General features: G+C 41.1%; 1 protein-coding gene across 14 annotated transcripts in view; it reads left to right on the top strand.

Annotated features, from left to right (window-relative positions):
- Positions 1-25,067, top strand: part of ASPH (aspartate beta-hydroxylase) — a 210,232-nt gene that overhangs the window by 123,715 nt on the left and 61,450 nt on the right. For all 14 annotated transcript variants that reach the window (XM_057308038.1, XM_057308049.1, XM_057308035.1 and 11 more), the window contains 2 exons: positions 14,210-14,295; positions 20,981-21,067. In XM_057308038.1, the coding sequence (XP_057164021.1) occupies positions 14,210-14,295; positions 20,981-21,067 (173 nt within the window). The remainder of the gene's footprint in view (positions 1-14,209; positions 14,296-20,980; positions 21,068-25,067) is intronic.

The following is a 25,067-nucleotide window of genomic DNA, read 5'->3' as shown; positions in this document are numbered from 1 at the left end:
AAGCCTTTATTTCACCCTTGTTTTGGGAGATATTTTTGCTGGGTATAGAATTCTCAGTTGACTTTTTTTTTTTTTCCCTGTTAGTACAGTTGACCCTCAAACAACGCAGGGGTTAAGGGCACTGAGCTCCCTGCACAGTCAAAAATCCACTATAACTTTTGACTCCCCCAAAACTTAACTACTAACACCCTGATCAGAAGCCTTACAACATAAGCAGTCGATTAACACATATTTTGTACATTATATGTATTATATACTGTATTCTTACAATAAACTACAGAAAAGAAAATGTCATTAAGAAAGCCATAAAATACATTTACAGCACCGTATTCTAAAAAAATTCACATATAAGTGGATCCACACAGTTCAAACCCACGTTGTTAAAGGGTCAACTGTACATAAAAAAATTGCTCCATTCCCTTTTCCCTCCCATTTTTTTCTAATAAGTCTGCTATCATCCTTATTCTTCATTCCATATACGTAGCATGTCTGTTCTCCGCTGTCTACGTTTTGAGTTTTCTTTTTATTGCTGGTTTTGAAGAATTTGATTACTCTCTCTCAGGAATCCCTACCCCTCATTGTCCAATATAAAGTAACTCGAAAACCATTGTTTCATATATGATATGGAAATTTTTAGAAATTTGATTTAGTTTTTAATATATGCACTTAACCTTAATATTTGAAGACAAGATCCCCTTCTTTATTGTTATTTCCACCACATCTATTTCATAAAGGCAATGGCTTTATTTTTCAATATATTGAATTATAGGTTTATGTCTCTGTTTCTGATCTATATTCACATTTGCCTGTAGTGAAAATTCAATCAGTTAAACATGTATTTTCTATTTTTAGAATATTAGAAATAGCTTATCTGTCACTCTGTTTGCTATTCTTCAATAAATTCAACTATTTCTCATTTCCTGGAGATCCAGATCTTAACAGTTGAATCGCTTGTTGAAAATTTGTGGTTATCTTATGTTTACCACCACTCCTACAAACCAAGATTAATACAAATTTTATAATATCAGATTTTCATTTTCTTCACATATGGAGAAATTATCAAAGCACTCGGAATTTATTACAGTGATTGAATTATATTTAAAGATTTCCACTTGGTTTGGTGACATCTCACATTACATCTAAAAAGATATGAGTCAAATGTAACTTGTGTCTTAAAAGGGATACTAATCATAACCAGCCAATATTAATGCTGACAAATACCAAGCGAGCATATGTTGACATCTGATAATCAAAAAAATAAGGTAACATTAGAAACTAAGCTCCCAAATACCTAAATCATTCATTCATATATATGTACTAATATTTAGATATCTCTGCAATGCTGCAGAGCAGAATTATAATGATTTTTTTTTTCTAGTATAGGTGCTTATCTCCTCACCTTTGCAACACTCCCTCCCCTAAGATTCTTACTCAGTGGTGCTTGGGAATGCCTGTTTATTTCAAGTTCCCCTGGTGCTACTGATGTACAGCCAGGCTTGGAAATTATTGCTTTATTTAACATTACTGGGAAATCAATATTTCATAGAAACATTTTTTTTTTTACTATTTATTTATTTATTTATTTAGAGAGCACAGGCAGGGGAGAGGGGCAGAGGGAGAGAGAGAATTTTTTTTTAAAGATTTTATTTATTTGAGAGAGAGGGAGGGAGAGAGAGAGAGTGAGCATGAGCAGGGGAGGGGTAGAGGGAGGGGGATAAGCAGACTCCCTACTGAGCAGGGAGCCCGACTTGGAACTCAATCCCAGGATCCCAGGATCATGACACGAGCAGAATGCAGACAATTAACCAACTGAGCCATGCAGGTGCCCCAGAGAGAGAGAATCTTAAGCAGGCTCCACACCCTAACTTACAACCCTGAGATTGCAAACTGAGCCAAAATCAAGAGTCAGACGCTCAACCAACTGAGCCACTGAGGCGCCCCCATAGAAACATACTTTTTAAAGGCCTTAAATACCTGTAAGAACCATTTAAACAAAATTTAAAAATTTGGTAGGTACTTTTCTAAAATACTTTTTAAGCAACTCTACCTTCTAAAATAATATGCTGCACATAATTTAACTTTCCTTGGTGATGGAGACTATAATGCCCATTTTAATAAATATCAATCATACTTCCTGGGCAGTGCTGCCTTTTGGAGCCGTTGAAGTGCATAGCACCATTTACCGCTACACAGTCTGGCCAGTGTTGAAACAGGCTCAATTTTGATGGTTTTTCTGTCTTTCTGACGCCAGTCTGTCAGCTCTTACTTTTTGCTGCTGAGGGTGCTTCTGACTCAAGCAACCCTCACTCTCTCTTTCTGATGTGTTACTTGAAGTGAGTTAAGGGCTCAAGGACCAGAAGGGCAAGATTGTTAGAATTGTATCTAAAATAAAATTTGGGTAAGGTGGCTATCCCCTCATGGAACAGTGCACATGGAGATGAAATTCATAGTGTCTGAAGCAGCTGTTGGTAAGCCTGTGAACTGCCTTGGCACTGAAGGGGTTTCTTTTATGTATAGAAAACACATCACTTAATGTCTCTGAAATTTCTAATTTAACATATGGGGTCACATCTGTTAAAGGATTATTAGACTAGAAAGGGAGTGATGTGTAATTTATTAAAATAACTCTATGGGGAGACAGCAGACTACGTTTAATAAACTGGAATACTTGCTGCCCCCACTGAATGCTCCCAGTGGAGCCGCACATTAGTTCAATAGATGGGGCAGATGAAAACAATTGGCCTTTATATAATGTTTACTGTATTGTAGTACTTAGTGTCTCTCAGCTGAAAAATATGTATGTTAACTGTTCGGTTTAAGCTTGAATATTGAACTCCTGCTGCTATATAGTTGATACTTAGTTCTGAGGAGAACAAGAGTCCCTTGTTCCTTAGCTGTAGGAGGCAAAGGAAGGGTGTACCACTCTCTTTCCCTCCCACGTGCAGTGAAGTCTGGCAGGTAAGAGAAGCTGTCTAGAGTTGCGCAGATTTACCTCTTCTCCCAGCACTGTAGACGGACAAGGTAGATGGTATTAGATGGCAGGCTCAGAGGAGGTTCTTTTTGGATCGAATGCATTAATTTTCCTTTCTCACAGTGATAATACAAAGACTCCTGCCAGAAGCACTTCCATGGCTGCCTGCTGATTGGGTTTCTCAGTAGCAAATAACAGGACTCTGTCTTGATATGATAGCAGATTTCTTTCACAACCCCTTGTGAAACAAAGCAATAGAATACTGTAGGGGTGGAAAAGTTTTCCCTTCTTCCCTTTTAGGTTCTTTGGTCTAATAATTAAATTGGCATAAGACAGATTAACAGGAGAAAAACAAAAGTTTAATAGCATGTGTGCCTTCTGTATACATGGGAGAGACCCAGGAAAACTGAATAGCTCTCCAAAATGACTGAAGCCATCACCTTAAATTCCATCCTCAGCTAAAGGTAAAAGATGGTCGGGCTGGGGAGCCAGTCATGGGAGCTTAGCAGGAGAAACATAATAAACAAGTGTAAGGTTGTTATGCAGACTTAAGTCCGGGCTTTCTCTATTGATAAGAGTTTCAGCACATTGAGTGATCCCTCCTTCCTGGGAGGGAAAGACACCCTTAAAGACAAAGACAGAAACATCCTTAAAATTGAATATCTCCCTTTTTATGCGCTAAGTCTGGAGCCTGCTTAAGATTCTCTCTCCCTCTCCCCCCACCTCTACTCACGCATGCATACTCTTTCTCTCTCTCTTAAAAACAAAAAAAGGATATCTCCCTTATAAATGTAAATGTCTTTTACAAAAGGGTAACTTCTACTCAGTTTTCGGAGCTTCTTCTATGTCTGCAATTTCTTAAAAATAACCAGCTGAAAATAATAATATGCCAAAGAAGCATATCTTGGAGTGGCAAAATTTGCTCCCCTAAAATACCTTGCACAACTCACACTTTTAGATGAAAGAGAAAGAACTGAGTGCTCCGTCCTCCTATGCCTATGCCTTGAAGGAACACTGGTAAATGTGCAGATACAGGCTTGCTTTCTCTATACCTGGCAGAAAGAATTCCATCAAAAATCTTAGCGCTGGATTCTTCAAATCTTGAATGTTTTGCTCTGTTGTTTCCTTTTTTTTTTTTTTTTTAATCATTTGCCTTAATTTATAGATTTACCTCAAGGCCAGACAAATTTAGTGATTTTTTTTTCTTATATTGAAATCTAGCTTTGGTTTTAAAAAGAAAAGCAAAATTAACTTCCAATTCTAACACAGGAAGATTAAAATATGTAATGGGGTCTGTCTTAGGTTAACTGTTAATTAACATGAATAATATTGCAATAAAGCATTTTGTGATTATTTTAGCTTCAGGCTGCATTTCAGATACAGAGCATATTTTTCTTCAGTGTCTTACTTTGGTCTTACTCCTCCTTCTGTTAAAATTATTTTGCTGTTTGGATTATTTCTCATCATATCCTATCTTCGGATACTTGTAACAAAAAGCAGTCTTTCATATTTTATGTTGTTCTACTTGGAGACACATAGCAGGGTCTGGGGAGCAAGGCAAGTATAGTGTGGCCCCATAGGTCCTTAGTCCTTTGTTGATTCAGAAAATACAAACCAGATACAGGTGTATTGTGGCAAAGTTAATAGTTGCCCAAAGTCTCTCTCAGGGAAATGATTGACTGTAGAGCAAATCTGGTATCTTATTTATAAATAAATAAATAAATAAATAAATAAATAAATAAATAAAATTCCTCAAACCATTTGCTAATAAGGTGTTGGGGATGAGCAAATTTTCCTCTTTCCAAGGTTCTTCCAGCTGGACTAAGAACGAAATTGACGTGAGACAGATTAACAGGAGAAAATCACATTTAGTGTTAGTGTTATACATGCAGGGCACCACAGACAGGAAACTCCAAGGACAGTCAGGCAACATGAGGCTTATATGACATCCTGAGCTAAGGAGCTTAAACCCTAAGGTAAGGGTCTGGAGATACAATAAGGAGGTAGGCCATTAGCTGGAAGGTGAGAGTTGAGGTTTGGAAAACAGGCTGTCCTGTTATGCAAATAACTTTCTTAGGTGAAAATAGAATCTCTTAATAGCTCTCTTCCTTGTGCAGGCTTTCCTTTCCAATGTAAATTTAGGCAGTTGAGAGAGGGGTAAAGACCTTTTCCTGAATCTGCTGGGTTTTGATTTCTTTTAACTCAAAATCATCTTCATGCCAAAGTGGCCATCTTGGGGTGGCCTGCCTTCGGCCCCTACAAAGATATATACATCTCCCATTTAATTAAACAGAATTTTTAAGATACATGAAAATAAGGTGTTATAGATGAAAGCCATGATTAACATTTATATTGATATTTTAGGCTCCTTTATGGTTGGTAGGTGAGGGTCAGATATTATCCCAGTTTCGTGGAAGTGAAATTAAGCAAGTCACCTAAGAAGGGCAAAATTGAGCCTCACACTCTGTCCTCTAGACTCTACACTGCGATCATCCTACTAAGCCAGGATGTCTGCATAACGTGTAAACCCTGGATCTTTGAGACACAAAAGGAAAATTATTGTGGTTATTTAACTACCTTTATCCTCGAGACAAGCAGTACAAAGTTCACCTTATTCCTTTATACAATGTAGGGGCCAAGAGCAAACTGCCCCAAGATGGGCTGCTTTGGCCTGAAGATTATTTTGCACTGAAGGCAATCTGGATCCTGTGAGCTCAAGACAAACTTTTCCTCTCTGTTAACCACATAGAAGAATCTAAATTGGGGATCTTTCTTGGAATAAGAGTTATTACCAGAGATAAATTTTATCAGAGTGACCCATCCGTATGGCAGGGCAAACATCTAATGACCAAATACTTGCTCTTCTTATTGCCCTGTGAATTGCATTCTTTCCTGTGAAATCCCAGACTCCTACCCTCTTCTTCTCAGTTCAGGATGACATATATCTCTCATTTTGCCTGACTGTCTTTGGAATTTCCGTATCTGTGTGGAATCCTTGTACATGTGAAATTAAATTTGATTTTCTCCTCTGTTAATCTGTCTCATGTCAATTTCATTTTTAGTGCAGCTAGAGGGACCTTGAAGGGAACAGGAATTCTTGGTCTCTGACAACAGCATGATACTTATACCAATGCTTAATTCTATTCTGTCATCACTCTCAAAACCCTTAGAAACACCCTAATTTTTTAACTTTTGGGCCGTGCTAGAGATATATGTAGCAAAATGGCAAAAGCATAGACAATGCAGTCAAGATAACCCTGAGCTCCAATCTTGGTTCCTCCTGTTTATGGTTTGCACAGCCTAGGTGAATCACACATGTCTAGCAGAGTAAGTGCTCAGTAAATGTCAACTATTATTATCAGCAAACAGTTTGATAAGGCATTAAGCAGTGACTCAGAATGTAAAAGCAAGATGCGTTGTGAACTTATGTTCTACTAAATTAGCTAAACTTTGCAGTCTAAGAAATTACTGGCTAATTGTGTTGGGGAGGAAGAATTTCCTCTGCCCTTCAAGGTCATTCTAGCCAGACTAAGACTCAAGTTTGATATGAGGCAGATTAACAGGAGAAAATCAAATTTAATTTTGTACCAATAGGGAATCCATACAGAGATGGAAATTCCAGTCAGGGGGTCATTTTGAACAAAGGAGAAGGGGGTAGGATCTGGGACTTCCAAGGGAAGGAATGCAATTCACGGGAAAATGAAAAAGAGTAAATGTTTGGTAAATTAATGTTTGCGGGACCACTCAGAAACAATGGGACATAGAGAACTTTGATCAAACAGGCCTTGCTAGCTTCCTCCCTGTTCACCTGTGTAGTTCATATCTATGGTGATAGCTCTCTTCCCAGAGCAAGTCCTCTGTCTAAATTCTTTTAGGCACCTGTTGGGGAGGTAAAGAGCTTTTCCTGTATCTGCTGGGTTTTGATGGCTTTTAACTCAAAATAATCTTCATGCTAAAGTGGCCCACCTTGGGCAGCCTGCCCTTGGCCCCTGCAGTTGTATCTAGTATTCTGCCCTTTATGTTCTAAATTGCTGAATATACTGAAAAATTAAAATGGAATGAGACATAGGAATTGAATATCAGTGTTCTCTATAATATTTTCAGTGAGGATTGGCTTACATATACCTTGTTACTTTTTCTCATCTTTTTCCTCTGTCCCCTCCATTGTTGTCCGCTGACACTTTTTGGATTAGACCTTCTTTTTATAAAGCAAGCTATTCTCAGTTCATTCTCTTCTTGGTTGCTTATAATTTGCTGATTTTTTTTTAATAGCTCATATGCCTAAGTTAAAATTGACATTGTCCCATCCCCTTCCAGAATGTCTTGATTCATTCATGCTTACATTATGTTCGGAAACATTTGTTGAGGACTTTTTCTGTAAGGCCGGCCATGTGCTAAATGCTGGGAATAAGTTACAAGGAAGACACAGTTTTTTTCTCTGACAAACTAACAACTAAGCAAGGGTTGGGGAGGGTTGTTAGGAAGAGAGAGAGGGTGAGCATGCACAAGCTAAATATACAACCAACTTAAACACAGCCTGAAAAGTTTACTATTTCTAGAAACAAAATGCTATGTGAACGCAGAAGAGAAGGGTATTTTTTTTTTTTTGGCATGATGAAGTCTTAGATGACTAAATAGAGGAAATGGCATTTAAACTAGGTCTTGAAAGTCAAAGTGCAGAGTATTCTGTGGTAGAAATAGAGGGAAGTGTTTTCCAAAGAAAACACCATGAGAAGATTCACAGAGGTGTCAGAGTTCATGCCATATTTGAGAGGCTATGTAAAGGCAACGTGAAGTGCTTTATAGGTATGGAACAAGAGAGGAAAACAGAGACTAGGGGCAAGTTTGTGAAAGACCGTAAACCTGGTTCAAGGAAGCACAACTGTGAAATAGCTCAAGATGGACATTATCTCCCTTGAATAAATAAAGCGTTTTGGTGGTTTTGACTTAGTGGGAGAAACTCTCATTCTCTCTCTATCTCAGAGTGCAGTTAATTTAAGATCCTTAATTAGCATACAGAGTTGTATCAAAAACAAAATGGTAGCCCAGGGCAGGAGCAGATGCCGTGACCCTCAGCATTGCAACCCTTGGCATGTGGAATCCCTCATCTGGGTTGGGATAGGGAGCTACAGTTGTACACTTTGTGTCCTGCCTATTTTCAAAAGCCCAATTATTGCTATGCCACTTCCCTTTTAAAGTTGGGGTGTACATCCTCTCTCAGCAAAACTTAGACTCCCTAAACATGCACTTCAGGCCTCTACTGGTTCTTGAAGTAGGCTCAGCACCACTAAGGCCACATCCTCAGATGTGGGGAGAGATCAAGACTGTGCCCAGAGTCCTTGAACAATATCTCCTCCTTCAGCTTTCCAAAATTCTTGAAAGCCCTGACTCCCACAATAAGAGCATTCATACAGATAGTACCAAACACTAGTATCCAAGCCAAAGGAGATGTTTGGCCTTTCACTTACAAGAAAAATAACGAATGATGACAATACAAGTCCCCAGTTGTGACTGAGTTACAAAATAGCTACTCTTCCTTCTGCCCAGAATAATGCTACCACTACTTCCACTGGGTATGCTTGAGTTCTGAGTTTCCCCAGGAAGCTTTCCCTTCTGCCCCCCAAGTGGATTAGCACCACTCCTGGTGCATCCTTAAACTCATTCCTCTAAAGGTTAATTATCCATTTACATTTTTCTTCTCAATAAGACTGTAGCCTCCTTGAGGAAGGTCTGTTGAATTCCCAGCATAGCATGGTCCTTGGAACACAGTGGTATTTTAGCAAATAGTTGAAGGAATGAACGAGTCAGTGAAGAAGGTTGGTCTTAATCTAAAGGCCTTGGGCTCTCTCCACTGCGTACAAACACTGAAGAACAGCAACATTTTGGTGTGGTTCAAGAGGAGTCAAAAAATTTTTTAAATAATTTTTATACAAAAGAGTAGAATGCTTGGAGGGGGGAAAGAATGGTAACGAAGAGGGGTGGGCAATCAGGAGAAGAAAAGGTAGCTGAGATATTAAATAAAATTATATAGATATCATCAAGGGCCTCGTTATGTCTGGAGGATCATTTTTTTTTTCCTTTTTTTTTTTTGTTCAGGGAGAAGCCTCATAAGCGTCTCCTCAGAAGGTTGAATTTGAATTACCTCCCATAAGATTCATGGCAGGGAGGGGGCTCCTCAAAATCAGATTTATTTTTAAACGTGTGATATTTTGGGGGCTCCTGGGTGACTCATTCAGTTGAATGTTTGATTCTTGGTCTCAGCTCAGGTCTTGATCTCAGGGTCGTGAGTTCAAGCCCCGTGTTGGGCTCCACACTGGGCATGAAGCCTACTTTAAAAAAAAAAAAAAAAGAGTATGGTATTTTCATGCCCAAATGCTTTTCATACTGTTGTATATGTAAGGGTCCTCATTGAGAATCATGTGTGGCTTGTCCCTTCCTTATAACGTTTTTGTTAAGGCAGTATTGAGACATAATTTACACGTGCTAAGTCCAAACCATATGTATCCAAGTGTGCAGGGATGAGTTTTGACGTTTGTATAGACATCTAGTTTACCCACCACAATTAAGAAACAGAACTCTGTAACCCCCGAATTCTCTTGTACCCTTTGTAGTCAACCCCTTCCCCCACTCCCAGCCTCTGGAATCACTTACCGTTTTCTTTCCTTGCAGTTTTCTCTTTTCCAAAATACTGTATAAAGGGAATCATCCAGCCAGTAGCCTCTTGAATTTGGCCTCTTTGACTTAACATAATGCATTTGAGGTACCTCGTGCGTATTACAGCTTAGCATAGAGTAGTAGTCCACTGTATTACTATGCCACAGATTGCCCATTCACCAGCTGATGGACCTTTGTTCTTTTTCTACTTTTTGGCTCCTGTGAAAAGCACTGCAGTGAACATGCACTTACATGTCTTTGTGTAGACGTATGCTTTCATTCTTCTTGGGTGGGTAACCAGGATCGGGACTGCTGGCATGGCTTTCTAAGGAATTTCATTTTTATTATGTATGTTCAGGGATCCATGGGTGCATATAAAGAGTGGGAGACATGGACAGAAAGATCCTCAGGACAGTGTAGACCATGGGGACAGACTGGAAGCAGGGAGACTGTTAGGAAATTGTGGCTTCTCTCTCTACCATGTAGCAGACATTGCCATCTCTGTCACTCTCTTTAATGCAGTGGGTTTAGAACACAGAGTAATGCAGAGATCCTGTGTCTTTTTTGTTTGGTTTTTGTTTTGTTGCCCCATAATATAAAAGATCTTCATTTGTGGACCAAGTGGAAATAAAAGAGAATCAACATTCAATTTTATATAATCTAAGTATGTATTGCTAGAGCTTTTCTCATATTGTTAATTATTCTTTTATTGTCCTTCTTTTTCTTCTTGTTTCCTCTTAATGTTTCAACCATAGCATGGCAAGGGAACTAAGAATTTGAAATGCAACTGAAATGCACTTTTTCCTTCTTTGTGGTTTTGGAAAAAAATAAAATACTTGCAATGGCAGCGATTATTTTTATACAAAGTTTAATATAGCATGAATAGCTTCCTTCTAAACCATTTTTTAAAAATCCATGTTCAACAAAATTAATAGTTCATTCCAGTGCCTTCTAGGTCTACTTTGAAAGATTATTAATGTGATTTCAATCAACTGAAAATTAAAAGCACGGGATTTCTAAGTTCAAAGAGACCTTAACACAGCCAGCCCATGTCACTCATTTGTAGATGAGCAAATTGAGGCCCAGACCACCTGGGAGCTGAGTTTCATCGCTAACCCTGAGAACTCATCATCGTTTCTGTGGCTTGGCCATGTGCCTCCCCATAACAAGAAGGAAGAGCTCTGTGTTTTTTAGAATTGGGAAAATTGCCTTGGGCTTTTTATGCATTTAAAAATAAAAATAGTCATGATAGGACCAAACTTGAATTTCAAAGAGAAGAGAAATGGAAACTACTAAACTTGAAGATACGTGAAAAGAGACATATAACATTTTTAATATTTTGTCTATTTTTTTGTGATGACATTGAAATACTTGACATTAAGATACAGTGTACAACTGTTTAACAAGCATATTATTTTACTGATGACTATGTTGAACTGCCAGTAGTTGATTTTTCTTCTTATAGATAAATCTCATGTTAATTTTATAAAACGGGAGGCAGATTTGGGAAAACCAGTGATGCTAGCAGTAACATCCTGTAGCCGGGTGCACGCCAGGCTTTCTTGGTCCCGATGGCGTTCTGCTGACAGACACTTCTGCAAAACTGAAATGAGCAATTGAGAGACATAAGTCAGTACTGAGATGACAAGACACTGACTCACCACCACGCATTCACATCTCAGTCAAACATCAGTTTGTTTTCCATGTCCTCAGCATATATGCTAACGTGTAATGACATGCAGCTGAAAACACCCATCATCCACTATTTTGTCAGTCTCTGCTTTAGCCATTTATATTTTTTAGCAATACGGGTCTTGAGGGCTCAGGGAGGGGGGGATGAGAAAGGTGGAATAAACAAATAAAAGAGCATAACAGTTTTTAAAAATGCACAAGGAGTGAAATAAAGGGAAGGTGATCGAAGTGTCAGCTTTCTTGCTGATGACAGCTGATTTGAAGGATGGGGCATAGATGAGCAGGAATAATGGGGTGATTAATAATGAACCCCAGAATTAGACATAACTGCCCACTCTAGGCAGCTTGAACAGCCCTAGTCCCCCCAAGTGGGGACCTCCCTGTAAGATGGCGTTACTTAGCATCCTACGTGTGCTCTTGGGAGGAAGAGAAAGGGTGGGACGGAACCACACAAGCTTGTCACATCCCCCAACCCAGTGAGCAGATAAGTACACCAATGCCCCTGTGGGGAGAGGCAAGAGGCCAAGAGTTTTTAGGGAATGTCCCTCCCTTTGGAAACCATTTGAGTGCAAAATAAGTGTGTCTCATCCTGTGTGGATGAGAGAAGAGAGGTATCAAGGGACTGACCCTTTTGGAACCCCAGTGACATGTCTGTGGAGTTAAGTTTACTACGTCTGGGAGGTTGAGAGAATAAAAGTGGGTATAGGTAAAGCACCCGGCATGGGGACAGGCACAGAGTGAAGCTAAAAAAATCGTCATGATTCTGTTCAGTCTTTGTTTGGACAAATCCACGTGTTCCTTCTTTGCCCTGTTTTGTTTGCCATCTCTAACCGGTTTTGTGATTTGGACAACCAGATGGATGCCATTCTCCAAAAGAGGGCAGATATGGGAATGAGTAGAGGAGGGGCAGCAGTGCATTTCATTTCTTATCTGCTGAGCGTGAGGCATCTGCATCATAAATCATAGACACATGGATGTATGATTTTTGTAACGCAAAAGAACATTAGCCTGTTAATTTGTAGCTCCATCTGGAAATTAAACTGTTAAAGAAAGCCCCATACAGGGCTGAAGACTGACCCCCAAGAGCACCACATCCCAGGGAGCAGCGGAGGGCAGGAGCCACAGAGAAGCCAGGGGAGGAAATGAAGAGGCCAGAGAATAAGGAGGAAAACTAGGAAAGTGGGCAACACAGAAGTCAAGGAGAGCGATCCTTTCAGGAAGGTGGGAGGAGTCCACTGTGCCAGATGCTGCAGAGGAGTCAGGTAGGAAACAGAGAATGAGGAACCGATGGGGTGCAGAGAAGGCCGTAGGCATCATTAGCCGTCAGTTACAGAGCACTTAGTGTATGCCAGGCACTGTGCTATTTGCTCGCGCACAATATCAACTTAATTCTCAAAAACGCTGCATTTTTAGAGATGAGGCATCTGCATCATAAATCATTTTTACAGATAAGCATCTGCATCATAAAGGATTTTTACAGATGAGGGAAGTAGGAGTCAGAGAAGTTTAGTACCAGCTTGACTTAGGTCACAAAGCTTAGAAGTCACAGCGCTGGGACTCAGACCCCTGCCATCTGACTCTTAACCACTGAGCTCCCCTTTCTTCCAGAAGACTTGCTTTTGCCCTGTGTTGGGTGAAGCAGCCAGAGCACTGTGAGTTGAGAGGGAGCCAGGAGTGAGGGGAGGGTAAGAGCGATGGCAGGTAGAGGAGGGTAGGCTGAGGTTTGTCTTGCTTTAGGATGGCGGAGACTTCAGCATTATTAAATGATGATAGATGCCCAGAATAGAGCGAGGGAGTGAGGAGACACCAGGGAGGTGTAGAAGACAGAGGACCAGTGTGTGTGTGGAGGGGTGGGAGTTTAGGAAGGAGAGCCCCTCCTCCTGTGTGCTAGGAGAGAGCAGAAGCGATCGGATGGATAGGTTCAGTGTCAGAACATTAATGAAGAACGTCTCTTCTGATTGTTCTCTCTCTCCCACTCCATCCCCTGTCCCACCACCAGTCCCCTCCTCTATCTGAAACATCCCACTTTCCCTTCCATGTCCCACTCTTGTCACTCTCCTGAGCCATCAGACAGGATGATTTCCTCTAAGCTTCCAGGGAGCTCGTGGCATCCGTCCACCCCACGGGCACTGCCACGTGGGCCCCAGCAGGACCCACCCCCTCACTGCTGGATGTGACTTCATGCCAAGTGAACATGAACCAATTCAGCTTGCACCTAAGCTCTATAGGAGCTTAGGGTTTGGAAAAGGACTAAGTTGCACAAACGATTATACTATAAGTCCTATGGGAGAAGGACCATGGAAGAGAGGTATGCACAGTGCTGTGGGCTTCAGTCCAGAGGGAGTGCAGTGAGGGAGGCAGGAGGATTTTGAGCTGGTTGTTGAAGGATGAACATATTTTCAACTGACGAAGATAAGCAAGTAGCATCAGAAATGGCACAGAGCTTATTTGGGGAACACAGGATGGTCGTGTTTGGCTGAAGGATGGAATGTAGCCGGAGTGGTAAGTCCATGATACGACAGGAGGACCTTGAGTGCTAGACTATGAAATTCTGTTCTTTTCTGCAGTCTTTTAGACTTAGCCAAGAAGTCGATCCTAAGAGTCTATAAATCACACCTACCATTTTCCCTCCAGAAACTAAGCCAGTATCCTTGTGAGTTTCAGGATACCAGTACCCACCCAGGCTCCCAGGAACACCCTTGAGTGTATAAGGGTTGTGTTATCTCACTTGGCAGCTGTTGCCCATGTCCTCCCAGGGATGGGGCGGGAAGAGGCGAGCCGGGAGTGCGCTTGCTCCTACAGGGAGAGTTTGCTCATTACTTGTACATCACTATTCTTAAGAACTATTTCTAGACAAAGAAATACAAAATAAAAACCTCTTTTTTCTTTCAGTTAAGAAAAAGAAGCCTAAACTATTAAATAAATTTGATAAGACTATTAAAGCTGAACTTGATGCTGCAGAAAAGCTTCGTAAAAGGGTATGTTGATGTTTTTGTTTGGCGCAGAAACGTGCAATGGGTTCGTTGTTCAGTAAATTCAGGCATTACTCTTGAATTGTTACAAAATAAGAAGAAGAGACGTAGCCCTTGAATAGAGTGGATTTTTCCCCAAGCACATCGGCGTTCCATGTGAAATGAATCAAGTGAAAGGGAAAAATTGCATCTGTATGGACAAATAGAAGTAGAAGTAACGGTTAGGCCGGCTGACTTGGGGTCAGCCTACCACCATGGCCCATCAGGTGTGTGGCTTTGGACAAAACACTTGGCCATTCTGAGCCTCAGTTTCCTTATTTAAAAAAAAATGAGAGTATTAAGTAATCTCTTCCTACTTCATTTTTATGAAGATCAGATGAGATATTTTTTTTAAAGCATCAACTATGTCAAATCCCATATAGGTGAACATTTTTAATTGTATAGCACCTCATGGCAAAAAGAAAAAATAAGTTAGTCCAAGACTCTTAAGGTAGTTACTGTTAGGTGAAATGACATTGGGTTTAACATTCTTCTCGCTAGGTGTTAATCTCATGCACCTGCAGTTTTCAGGGGGACTGTTGTATGGTTTGTGTTGTTATCAGTTAATTTGAAATATGACTTGCCTTTGTTTCTAGATATTGCAGTTAAAAAAAGAACTTGACACTAGATTGAAGTTCTTGTTCTCTGACTCGGTCATAGTCATCATCTAATTATCAGGTCAAACATTTATAATAATGCATTTAATAACACCTTCACTTAATCATCTACTTGTTTGTCATGGAAACTTCTCTTTCTCTATGCTGCTCGAATTAGACTCGGCGTCATGATCGTTAGTTTTCCTGTAATATGCTTTTTTTTTCCCAGTAGGCCTTGGCTGCAAAGAAGGGACAGGGGGATTGTAAGTAAATAAGCAACAACAAAAACACACAAGTTAGGAACTGAGTTGGGACAAGAATATGCTTCCCACATATTTATCGGAAACATACCAGGAACACAGAGACTTCTATAACACGCGTTAGGCAAGGTTCCCAGGCCAAGGTTGGCTTACCCTCTTCAGCAGCCCATAAAGATGGAGTAACTCCAAAGATTATTGCAGCAAAGTTGTTGTTCACAGTCCCTAAATTTAATCACTGGAATGATTTCTGGATCTGTCTTTTTTTTTTTTTTTGTAAGATTTTATTTATTTATTTGACACAGAGAGAGAGAGACAGCCAGTGAGAGAGGGAACACAAGCACGGGGAGTGAGAGAGGAAGAAGCAGACTCCCCGCTGAACAGAGAGCCTGATGAGGGGCTTGATCCCAGGACCCTGGGATCAGGCCTTGAACCGAAGGCAGACGCTTAATGACTGAGCCACCCAGGCACCCCTGAATCTGTCTTGTTTAACTTTACACAATGAAGCCATCTACTATTTGTGGGAAATTTGCATGTCTTAGTGGAAGTGAAGTACGAGTCTTCTATTTCTATCCCCTTGTTTGGGCATCCTCCACTTTCTCTTTACTGAATGCCATATATGAAAGTGTGGGATGCCTATTTCACAGGTGACTTTGAGGATAAAGGACAAATGAACAGCTTTAGAGAAGGATTGTTATGTAATTTTAATGAATGGGAAAGATGGGCTCAGTTGCCAAGGGGAAGATAAATCAATGGGACATAAAAGTGCTGGAACGGTCCATGGGGTATTCTCTGGTTCTTGCTCATCTGGAGAAATGATGAGGCATTCCTCCAGGAGCACCCCGGATCTCTAACAGAGTAAATGAGGGAGGAAAGAAGAGCTACAATTCTTACTTCTGAAATAGCAGGGAGCCATATTATTGACTGAATTATCAGCGTAAGTCAGTTTAAGGTTATTTTTATGGCTGATATTTTCAAATGATGCAGCTGGTCACCTGGGAAGAGCCGAGGCCCATGCTGAGGTATGCCCTAGGTAGAGGGGTCCAGTTTCAGTTCACACCTAGCTTTAAGGACTGTGCTACATGAAAGTATGAGGTCACTGTTTTTCCATCAGAAATGTACAGATCAGATCCTATTTCAATCATGTCATTTTCAAAAGTCATATGTATTGCTTAACACTCTTCCTTACCCCTAGAAAAAAGGATTTGGGATGATATACTGAAATATTCATTTATGAGCTAGAGTCATTTACTATTATTGTATTTTAAGTGGGAAAAAAAAAAAGAGCGGGTAAAAGGAACACGTAATAAAGCCAGAGTAAGGTCACCACATGAAAGTTTGCATCACAGGCTCTGAAAGGAGCTTGGGATGAATGGATACGCCGTAGGCAGAACACAAAAGGAGTAGCATCACACTGTAAGATTAATAGTGTTCAGCAGAGGAGCTGCTCTCCACCAAGTCCAGAGGGAATCGTTCTGCTGTGGCTCTCCATAAAGGGTACGCTGATGGATGGCATGGCTTTCTCCCTCACATCTCACCAGTGGATTCCTCAGTACATCTGTGGGGCTGTGTCTTAATGCCCTTCAGCACAGCCCATTGGCCTCATGCCCCAACAGTGGGGCCCAAGTACGCGTCTGTCCAGTGAGCTGTCTTGGTCCTTGGAGAAAATGTAAGCTCTGTCCAAAGAGATGATTTTTAGGCAATTCTTTCAAGCATTGTGTCTTGCCTTTAAGTTTTTAAATAAAAATTGCATCATAGCGGTAGGAGCTGCATTCTCTAGGAAGATTCTAGGGAGGGGAAATTCTTCCAGACCAAAAGCAAACACATTTGCTTTGCCAGCCTGCTGAGGTGAGGGCAGGGCTGACAGTCCCTTAGCAAGGCAACACAGCCTCTGTCTTAAGGGAATTGGAAGGATGCCTTGGTCAAGCCAAAAGATTCCGTTATTTTTATAATCTTGATGGCCAACTAAGGGAGTATCCAGAAGGAACAAAATGCCTTAGCAGATTTGTTACGAATATTGTTCTTCCTATGTTTTAAATCGTAACAGTGCATTTAGCATGATTTTCACAAAAATAGCCTCAACATTTGCAATTTAAGTTACAGAAGGCATGTGGTAAGCTAAAAACGGTTCCCTCCTACAAATAGCCATGTCCTAATCCCTGGAACCTGTAAGCATTACTCTATTTAGAGAAAGGGCCTTTGCAGATAGGATAAGTTACAGATCTTGAAACAGGATGATTATTCTGGGTTATCTAGTTGGGTCCTAAATGTAATCATGTGTTTCTTTATAAGAGAGAGGCAGAGGGAAATTGGAGACAAAATGGGAGAAGGCACACAGAGGGGAGAAGGCAATGTGACGACAGAAGTAGAGATTGGAGTGATGCGTCCACGGTCAAGAGATGCTGTCAGGAGGCAAGGAACAGACTCTCCCCTAGAGCCTCTGGAGGAAGCATGGCTCGGCTGGTGTCTTGTTTTCAGCCCAGTGAAACTAATTTTGGACTTCTGTCCTCCGGAATAAATTTCTGTTGTTTGAGCATTCAAATTTCTGGTAATTTGTTACAACAGCCATAGAAAACGAGTCCAGATTTTGGTGCTGGGCAGTGGGGTGCGACTATAGCCAATACTTAAAAATATGGAAATGGCTTTGGAATTGGGTAAGGAGGAGAGGCCGAAAATATTTTGAGATGCATGCAAACGAAAGCCTGGATTTGTCTTAAGCAGACTGTCGGTAGAAATGTGGGTGCGAAGCTGCCCCCGGAGAGGGCTCAGAAGAAGTGAGGAGCACCGTAGAGAAAGCTTTATCGATCATCTTTGTGAATATTCGTATCATTACAAGTAGAACATTGATCGGCACTTCTGGCAGGAGCCCAGAAGGGAATGAGGAGCGGGTCACTGTAACTGGAGGAAAGGCAGTCCTCATTACAGAGTGGCAGGAAACATAACGAATTGTATCTTACAGGCCCACACAAAGCACAATTTACAAGCAATGAACTTGGATGTTTAGCTGAGGAGATTTCCAAGCCATGTGTCGAGGATGTGGCCTGGTTTTCTTTTTTGCTGCTTCTAGTAAAATACGAGAGGAAAGTGATAATTCAGGAAGGAACTGTTAAAGAGAAAAAGGGCCAGAACACGATAATCTGGGGAGATTTCTTAGTCTTTCCAGATTGCAGAAGGTGCTACAATTAGGAAGTTCATTGTTAGGAAAGTGTACCCTGGAGAGAAGGCCAAAGGCGTGCCGAACATCCTTTTCCTGAAGAGAGTAGATGTATGACTCTTGGATTATCCAACCATCCAGCAGAAGCCAGGGATAAAGATGGGATTATCCTTGAAGAGTCTGTGGAGGTGACTCTTGTCAAATGGTGTGAATCCCCGTGACAGACACAAGAGACCAGCAAGGCTTATGAGAATATTATACCAGGAGAAGCACTGCCACCTGCAAGAGACACAGGACAGACTGAAAGAAAGCTGACAGACTCCTAAAATTCCACAGGCAGTAAACAGGCGGATAAAACGAATCACGCTTTCAATAGAGAGGAAAGATAACCTCAAGGGCAAAGCCTTGCACCCAGAGGCCAGAGCCAAGGACCTGGTAGCCAGAGCCAAGGACTCGGTAGCCAGAGCCAAGGACCCAGAGGCCAGAGCCCCAAGCCACAGACTTTGAAATCTAAGAATTCACCTGCCTGTGTTTTGAAATTGCTTGGAATCAGCGATTCCCTTCTTTTTCTTCTAATAAGAAGAAAAAGGGCAGTTAGAAGGAAGTCACACAGAAAAAGATACTTAACATTGAATTCTTCATCCCTTAAAAATGGGTGGGGGGAGGGATGAATAAATAAAAAACAGAGGATTTTTAGGGCAGTGAAACCAGTCTGTATGATGCTATAATGGTGGATGCAGTCAGTGTGTATTTGTCCAAACCCATAGACTATACAACAGCAAGAGTGAACGAGTCCTAAGGTAAACTATAGACTCCGGGTAATTTGCTGTGTCTGTAAATTTGTCAGCTGTAACAAACGCACCATGCGGTGCGGGATGGTAATCAGGAGGAGGTTGTGTGTGTCGGGGACGTGGTGGGTAGATGACAAATCTATACTTTCTCTCAAGTTTGCCATGAACCGAAAACTGCTTGCTCTTAAAAAATAAAATCTTTAAAGAAATTCATGTCGTGAGAGGACAATATATTTTAAATAGCAAAGCAGTCACTTCTGATAATAAATGTAATGTTGAGTATGTGTTCCTGGCTTGATTTATCTCTACAACCCAGTCCTCACTGTCCGCCTTAACCTGCCTGTCGATCGGGTCAAAGGGTCTCATGGGACGGGCCCCATTCTCTTGTGCTGCACGCACACTCCCCACACACCACATGCTCTGTGCGGTGTCTACTGGCACTTTCTCTGTGTTACCAGATTTAACCATACCAGCAGCCCTGAAAGGTAGTTAAGTACCCTCATCCCCATTTTACAGATCACGCACCCGAGGCACAGTCATCAGTAACTTGCCTTAAGTCATACGCTTTTCAGGTGGTGGAGACCAGCCTCTAACCAATCGGTCCAACCCCTCAGCACCACTTAACAGGCAAGTGAGAGGAAAAGAAAGCCTCCTTCTTCAATGATCTCTACCTAAAGAAATGATTTTAAGTAACTGTAATGGGGACGTTGCCTGACCTTTCACTGTGTAGTCACATCTTTCAGAAGTGGGTGTCGGTAACAGCCAGGTAGTCTTGTACGGTTTGCTTTGCAGAGCCCCACTGGTGAGGTCAACTTGGTCGCATGAAAACTCACTCAGTGAACGTCAAAACATAGAAACCACAGCGAGCTTCCATTTATATGAGGAATGAATGGATTTACCAATTTAGAGAGAGCTGAAGGGTCTGCGAAAGTCCATCTCAGAAAATCTGTCTCTGTCCCCTGGTTCCCAATATCCTTGACCTGCGACCATCCATTGGAAATCAGGAGACATTGTTTCACCCTTGGAATGGGCAGGGATGGAGTGTCATGGGGAGAGGGTTCCTCACCCCCTGCCAAGACCCTCACCAAGCTGACCTGTTCCACATCCTCTGTTTCTTTTCGTGGTGGTTAGGGACCTATCGGAGGTGCTTGGACTATCTTCTTCTAAGGGTCCACGTGAGCTTTAGCGGGGGTCACATGACAGAGTCAACCAGACCAGCCAAATCAGCGCTAGTGCTTAGTGGGTGACAGGTACCATGAGCCAGTGGCCTTGTGACTCCTGTGAGTTTATTCCCCACCCCAGCTGGTGCTTCAGACTTCTCACTGCAGACCCCCAAGACATTCCAGCTGCCAGCAGTATTTTTCCCCAACTTAAAAAACCTAAATATTTTCTTTAAGAATATAGTCGATAATATTGTAATAGTGTCATATGGTGACAGATGGTAGCTACGCTTGTGATGAGCATAGCATAATGGATAGACTTGTCTAATCACTGTTGCACATCTGAAACTAATGTAACATTGTGTGTCCACTGTACTTCAATGAAAAAGAAAATGAAAAAATAATGCATGTAGGAACTGTGCGTATAGAGCGAAAATGCAATTTCTTTAACCATGACATAAAGTGCATCATTTGTCAGGTTACTGTTTTTTGAAAAAATAAAATATATTTATGTTCATTTTTATTTTATGTTTTCCAAACTTAATTTTTTAAAATTTTGGATAAAATTGTCTTTAGACTTAGAATGGAGTCCAGGAAATTTTGAAAACGTTACTTGGTGAATATTAAAAAAACGTGTTGAATAACATTATGCATCTGAACTTACTCCATTTATGTAACTGCCTCTTCCTAACAGGGAAAAATTGAGGAAGCATTGAGTGCATTCCAGGAACTAGTTCGCAAATACCCACAGAGTCCACGGGCGAGATACGGAAAGGCACAGGTATGCGAAAGCCCTCCTATGTAGAAAATGTTTTCTATGTCCTTGTGTTCTGTGTAATTGGATTTGTCACTGCCCACTATTTGCATTTCTCTTTGCCCTTCTAACTTATACACAGAATCAATTTCTCATGTGTGTGTGTAAACCTAAGTAAGAAATACCATTTAAAATAAGACAATTAACTATTGCTATTGAATGCTGGTGAATTTAGTATGTTTTCCTGCTCTCCCTCCATCTGTCTTCTCTCTGGGTTTGAAAAGAAAAGAAAGAACGCTTTTGTCCTTGATCGCCATCACTGTCATGCTCCATTCCGCCAAGTTTTCACTGTAGGCTCCTCTGAGCTGGACGAGCCTCAGTTTTGCAACTAGAGGCTGCGAGTACACTTAGGAGAGACTTGAAAATGTAAAGCAGAACTATATGACCAGCTACCTTCTCCCTATCTCCACTCCCTCATCTCCTTTCTTCCCTGACTTTCCCCATCTTCCAGCTCCTCATTTTGTGAAGCGCTTCCACATTCACCTGTGGTTGCATAAAGCCACCGTATACCACGTGGGTATTTTTTATCCTGAATTCCAGACTTCATAAATTCAATGTCTCCTTGACACGTCCACTTGAATGTCCAATAGGCATCACAAACTTTACAGGACGAAACCCTGGGAATATCATAATGAACCCTCTAGAGGTCTCTGTACTTGTGGATCTTATAGTCCAGTGGGAGGTATTTTAAAAGTTACTTTGTCAAAAATTACTTAGAGAAAGCCCACTATATGCCAGGCCCTGTTCTGGGCACTGTAGATGCAGTCATCAGCAAAACATAGTGATTGTAGTGACAAAGGCAGTGCATGGAACAAAACAAGGAAAATATATATGCTTGTTAGTGAGAAGTGCTAAGGAGAACCTAAAAAAAGCAGAATGTAGCCATAGGATGTGTGAGGGAGTTGATATGTCAGATGGGGTGTCAGGGAAAAGTCTACTGAGAAGGTGACATTTGAGCAAGGCCCTGAATAAATATATATAGAAATATATAGTTAAGGATATTATAAAGTGTTAAACAGGTATATTTATTAGATCATCTTATATAATATATTATCATAATGAAAAGAAGAGCATACCTATTAAGATTTTTCCGGCTGTGAGTGATGTGACTTGAGGGTGAAGGGCAGACAGCACTTTAGAAACATTGATCAGAAAAGGCCTCTCTGTTGAGATGATGAGTGGCTGAAATGTAACAAGGTAGCTGAAGGAGCTGGGCAGGCAGAGGGAACAGCGAGGGCAAAGGCCGTGATACTGGGAAGTCATGTCGGCGTAAGAAGCTCAAGGACAGAAGGGTGCGCTGAGGGAGGGTGAAGTGGGACAAGTGAGGCCAGGGCCTCACAGATGGTACTCTTCATGACCTGCGAAGCATTGGAGTGTTTATACATGGACTTAGCCATCTTGTCTTTTCATAAAGATTGTTTCGGTTCCTGGGTGGGGAGTAGATTAAGGGGGCAACAGTAGAAGCGAGAAGCATAGGGGACTATTACAAGTATACTCGGGGCGCTGGCATGGACTGTGGCCATGGCCATGGAGATGGGGAAATGGTGGGGAGGGCTTAATATTGGCTTAGGTGTAAGGGTCAGAGGAAGACAAGACTGGAGTCCTGGATTTGGGGTTTGGCCAAATGCGGAGAGAGCGAGAGAGCTGGTTGCTCACAGGGAAAACTGGTAGAGGAACAGGCTTGGGGAGGTGCAAAGTCAAGAATTTGCTTTTTGTCCTTTAAAGTTTGTGATGCCTATTGGACATTCAAGTGGACACGTCAAGGAGACATTGAATTTATGAAGTCTGGAATTCAGGATAAAAGCCAGGCCTGATACACCATGTGTCTGGCAGTGAAGCTCCCACAGCCTTGCTGGGTGTGATGAGATTCTCAGCCCTACTGGGGAACGATAGGTGCAGAGCTACAGAAATTTTCCAGACCAACCAGAACCTGACAACACCCCTTTGGAGGGGTCAGTGCGGTGACTCATATACGGCACTCACCAAGGACCTAACATATCTATGGATAAAACGAGCATATCTTGCTCTGAACTAAAGGTGGCAACCACTTGTAAGAAATTCTTCTGGGGCGCCTGGGTGGCACAGCGGTTGGGCGTCTGCCTTCGGCTCAGGGCGTGATCCCGGCGTTATGGGATCGAGCCCTACATCAGGCTCTTCTGCTGTGAGCCTGCTTCTTCCTCTCCCACTCCCCCTGCTTGTGTTCCCTCTCTCGCTGGCTGTCTCTATCTCTGTCGAATAAATGAAATCTTAAAAAAAAAAAAAAGAAATTCTTCTTACTCCCTATTAAACACTTACTAATTAAATTTTATTAATTAAATTTTAATAAATTAGGGTTGTGAAAAATTAACACAAATACATTCCTCCTATCCCTGATGCAGACCAGGGGTAGCAGACAGCAATTATATCATTTTTGTAAATGAATTTGGTCAGTAATCCTCCAAAATTGCTGAACTGTATTGCCCTTAAGCAAGAGAGAATGTGTTTGTTACCAAAAGATCGTGCCTGTTCAAATAAGTGATGAGCTTCCTTACTGGTATTGGCAGTCGTTTGATTAAGAAAACGTATTAACTAGAAAGAGTAAGGATTGATGCAAATGTTAATTTCATTATGGCAAAAATTCTTTGTGCTTTAGAATTTTTCTTCGTGTGTGATAGTAATTGTGGGTGCCAAAGTCCAAGTAAATGCGGTACTTTCACACATGGTGATTCCTGGATTTATATCCTTCTTTAACTGCAGGAATTTGAGAGATAAGCCTCAGGCAATACTTTTTTATCTCTGAACTATTATGCTACAAGGTGTTATTGATATTAATGTTAATGTGGCATAAAGCAAAATTTAAGCATGGTAAATTAAATTTTAATGGAATAATTTAAAAGAAATTTTAAATGCATAGAAGTTTTAAAAATCAGAGTTCAAAAGAAGATGGATTTTATAGGGAGGAAGAAATGATGACTTTTTCATCCTTTGTTTGCAAATTACACAATTACGTTGGAATATCCCAACAAATTTTTTTTTTATAAGCATGGCAGCTTTTTTTTTTTTTTTAAGATTTTATTTATTTATTTGACAGAGAGAGACAGCCAGCGAGAGAGGGAACACAAGCAGGGGGAGTGGGAGAGGGAGAAGCAGGCTCCCAGCGGAGGAGCCTGACGTGGGACTGATCCCAGAACGCTGGGATCACACCCTGAGCCGAAGGCAGACGCTTAACGACTGAGCCACCCAGGTGCCCCCCAACAAATTTTTTTAAATTCCCCAACAAATTTGTAAAATACAGCAACATTAAGTTAAATATGAGCTACAGTTTCTGAAGCAGCACTGATACTGTCTGAGTCCTTGGATCACTGTGAAAATCAATTTTGACCAAGTTCCCTGAACATCAGATACAACATCTTAAATTATAAACTCAATTCACTTTATTATCTTACACAAACCATTAATGCCTCTGAGGCAGAAAATGACACATCTCCCAGGAAGTTTGGATGGTTGGTTCAAGTCAACAAAAGGCTTTGTGATGTTAACATCCTAGAACAAATGCTCAGTTTCTGACCCAATCATTTTATGTACAGATGCTAGACTGATAACAGTGAATCTGTGTGACTTTGATTTTCAAAGCCAAGTCTATTACTTTCATTCAAAAGAATTTAAGATGGAGATGTCATTTTAATACCGAGATTTTCCCAGTTCTGGAAGTTGTAAAATGTTTTTACTTCATTAAAATGAAGGAATTTGAGGCGGGTGGAGGGGAGGAAACAAGGTATATAAGTTATATCATCTTCCTCTCTTTTCAGATTGAGTTTAGTTTGATATTTATTCCAATTTCTGTAGAGAAGGATTACCTTGGTAGACATTTGTCCTTGCACTGACCTTGAAGAGACCCTCCAGATCCAGGATCTATTTGGTAGCTTGAAAAGGCTGAACTACATGGTCTTAAAAGGGCTCTCTCAGCCCCAGGACTCAGTCATTCTCA

Source organism: Ursus arctos, unplaced genomic scaffold, assembly GCF_023065955.2.
Source record: "Ursus arctos isolate Adak ecotype North America unplaced genomic scaffold, UrsArc2.0 scaffold_6, whole genome shotgun sequence".
NCBI lineage: Eukaryota > Metazoa > Chordata > Mammalia > Carnivora > Ursidae > Ursus > Ursus arctos.
Note: the sequence above shows the minus strand (reverse complement) of the source record. Positions and strands in the feature narration are given on the sequence as shown.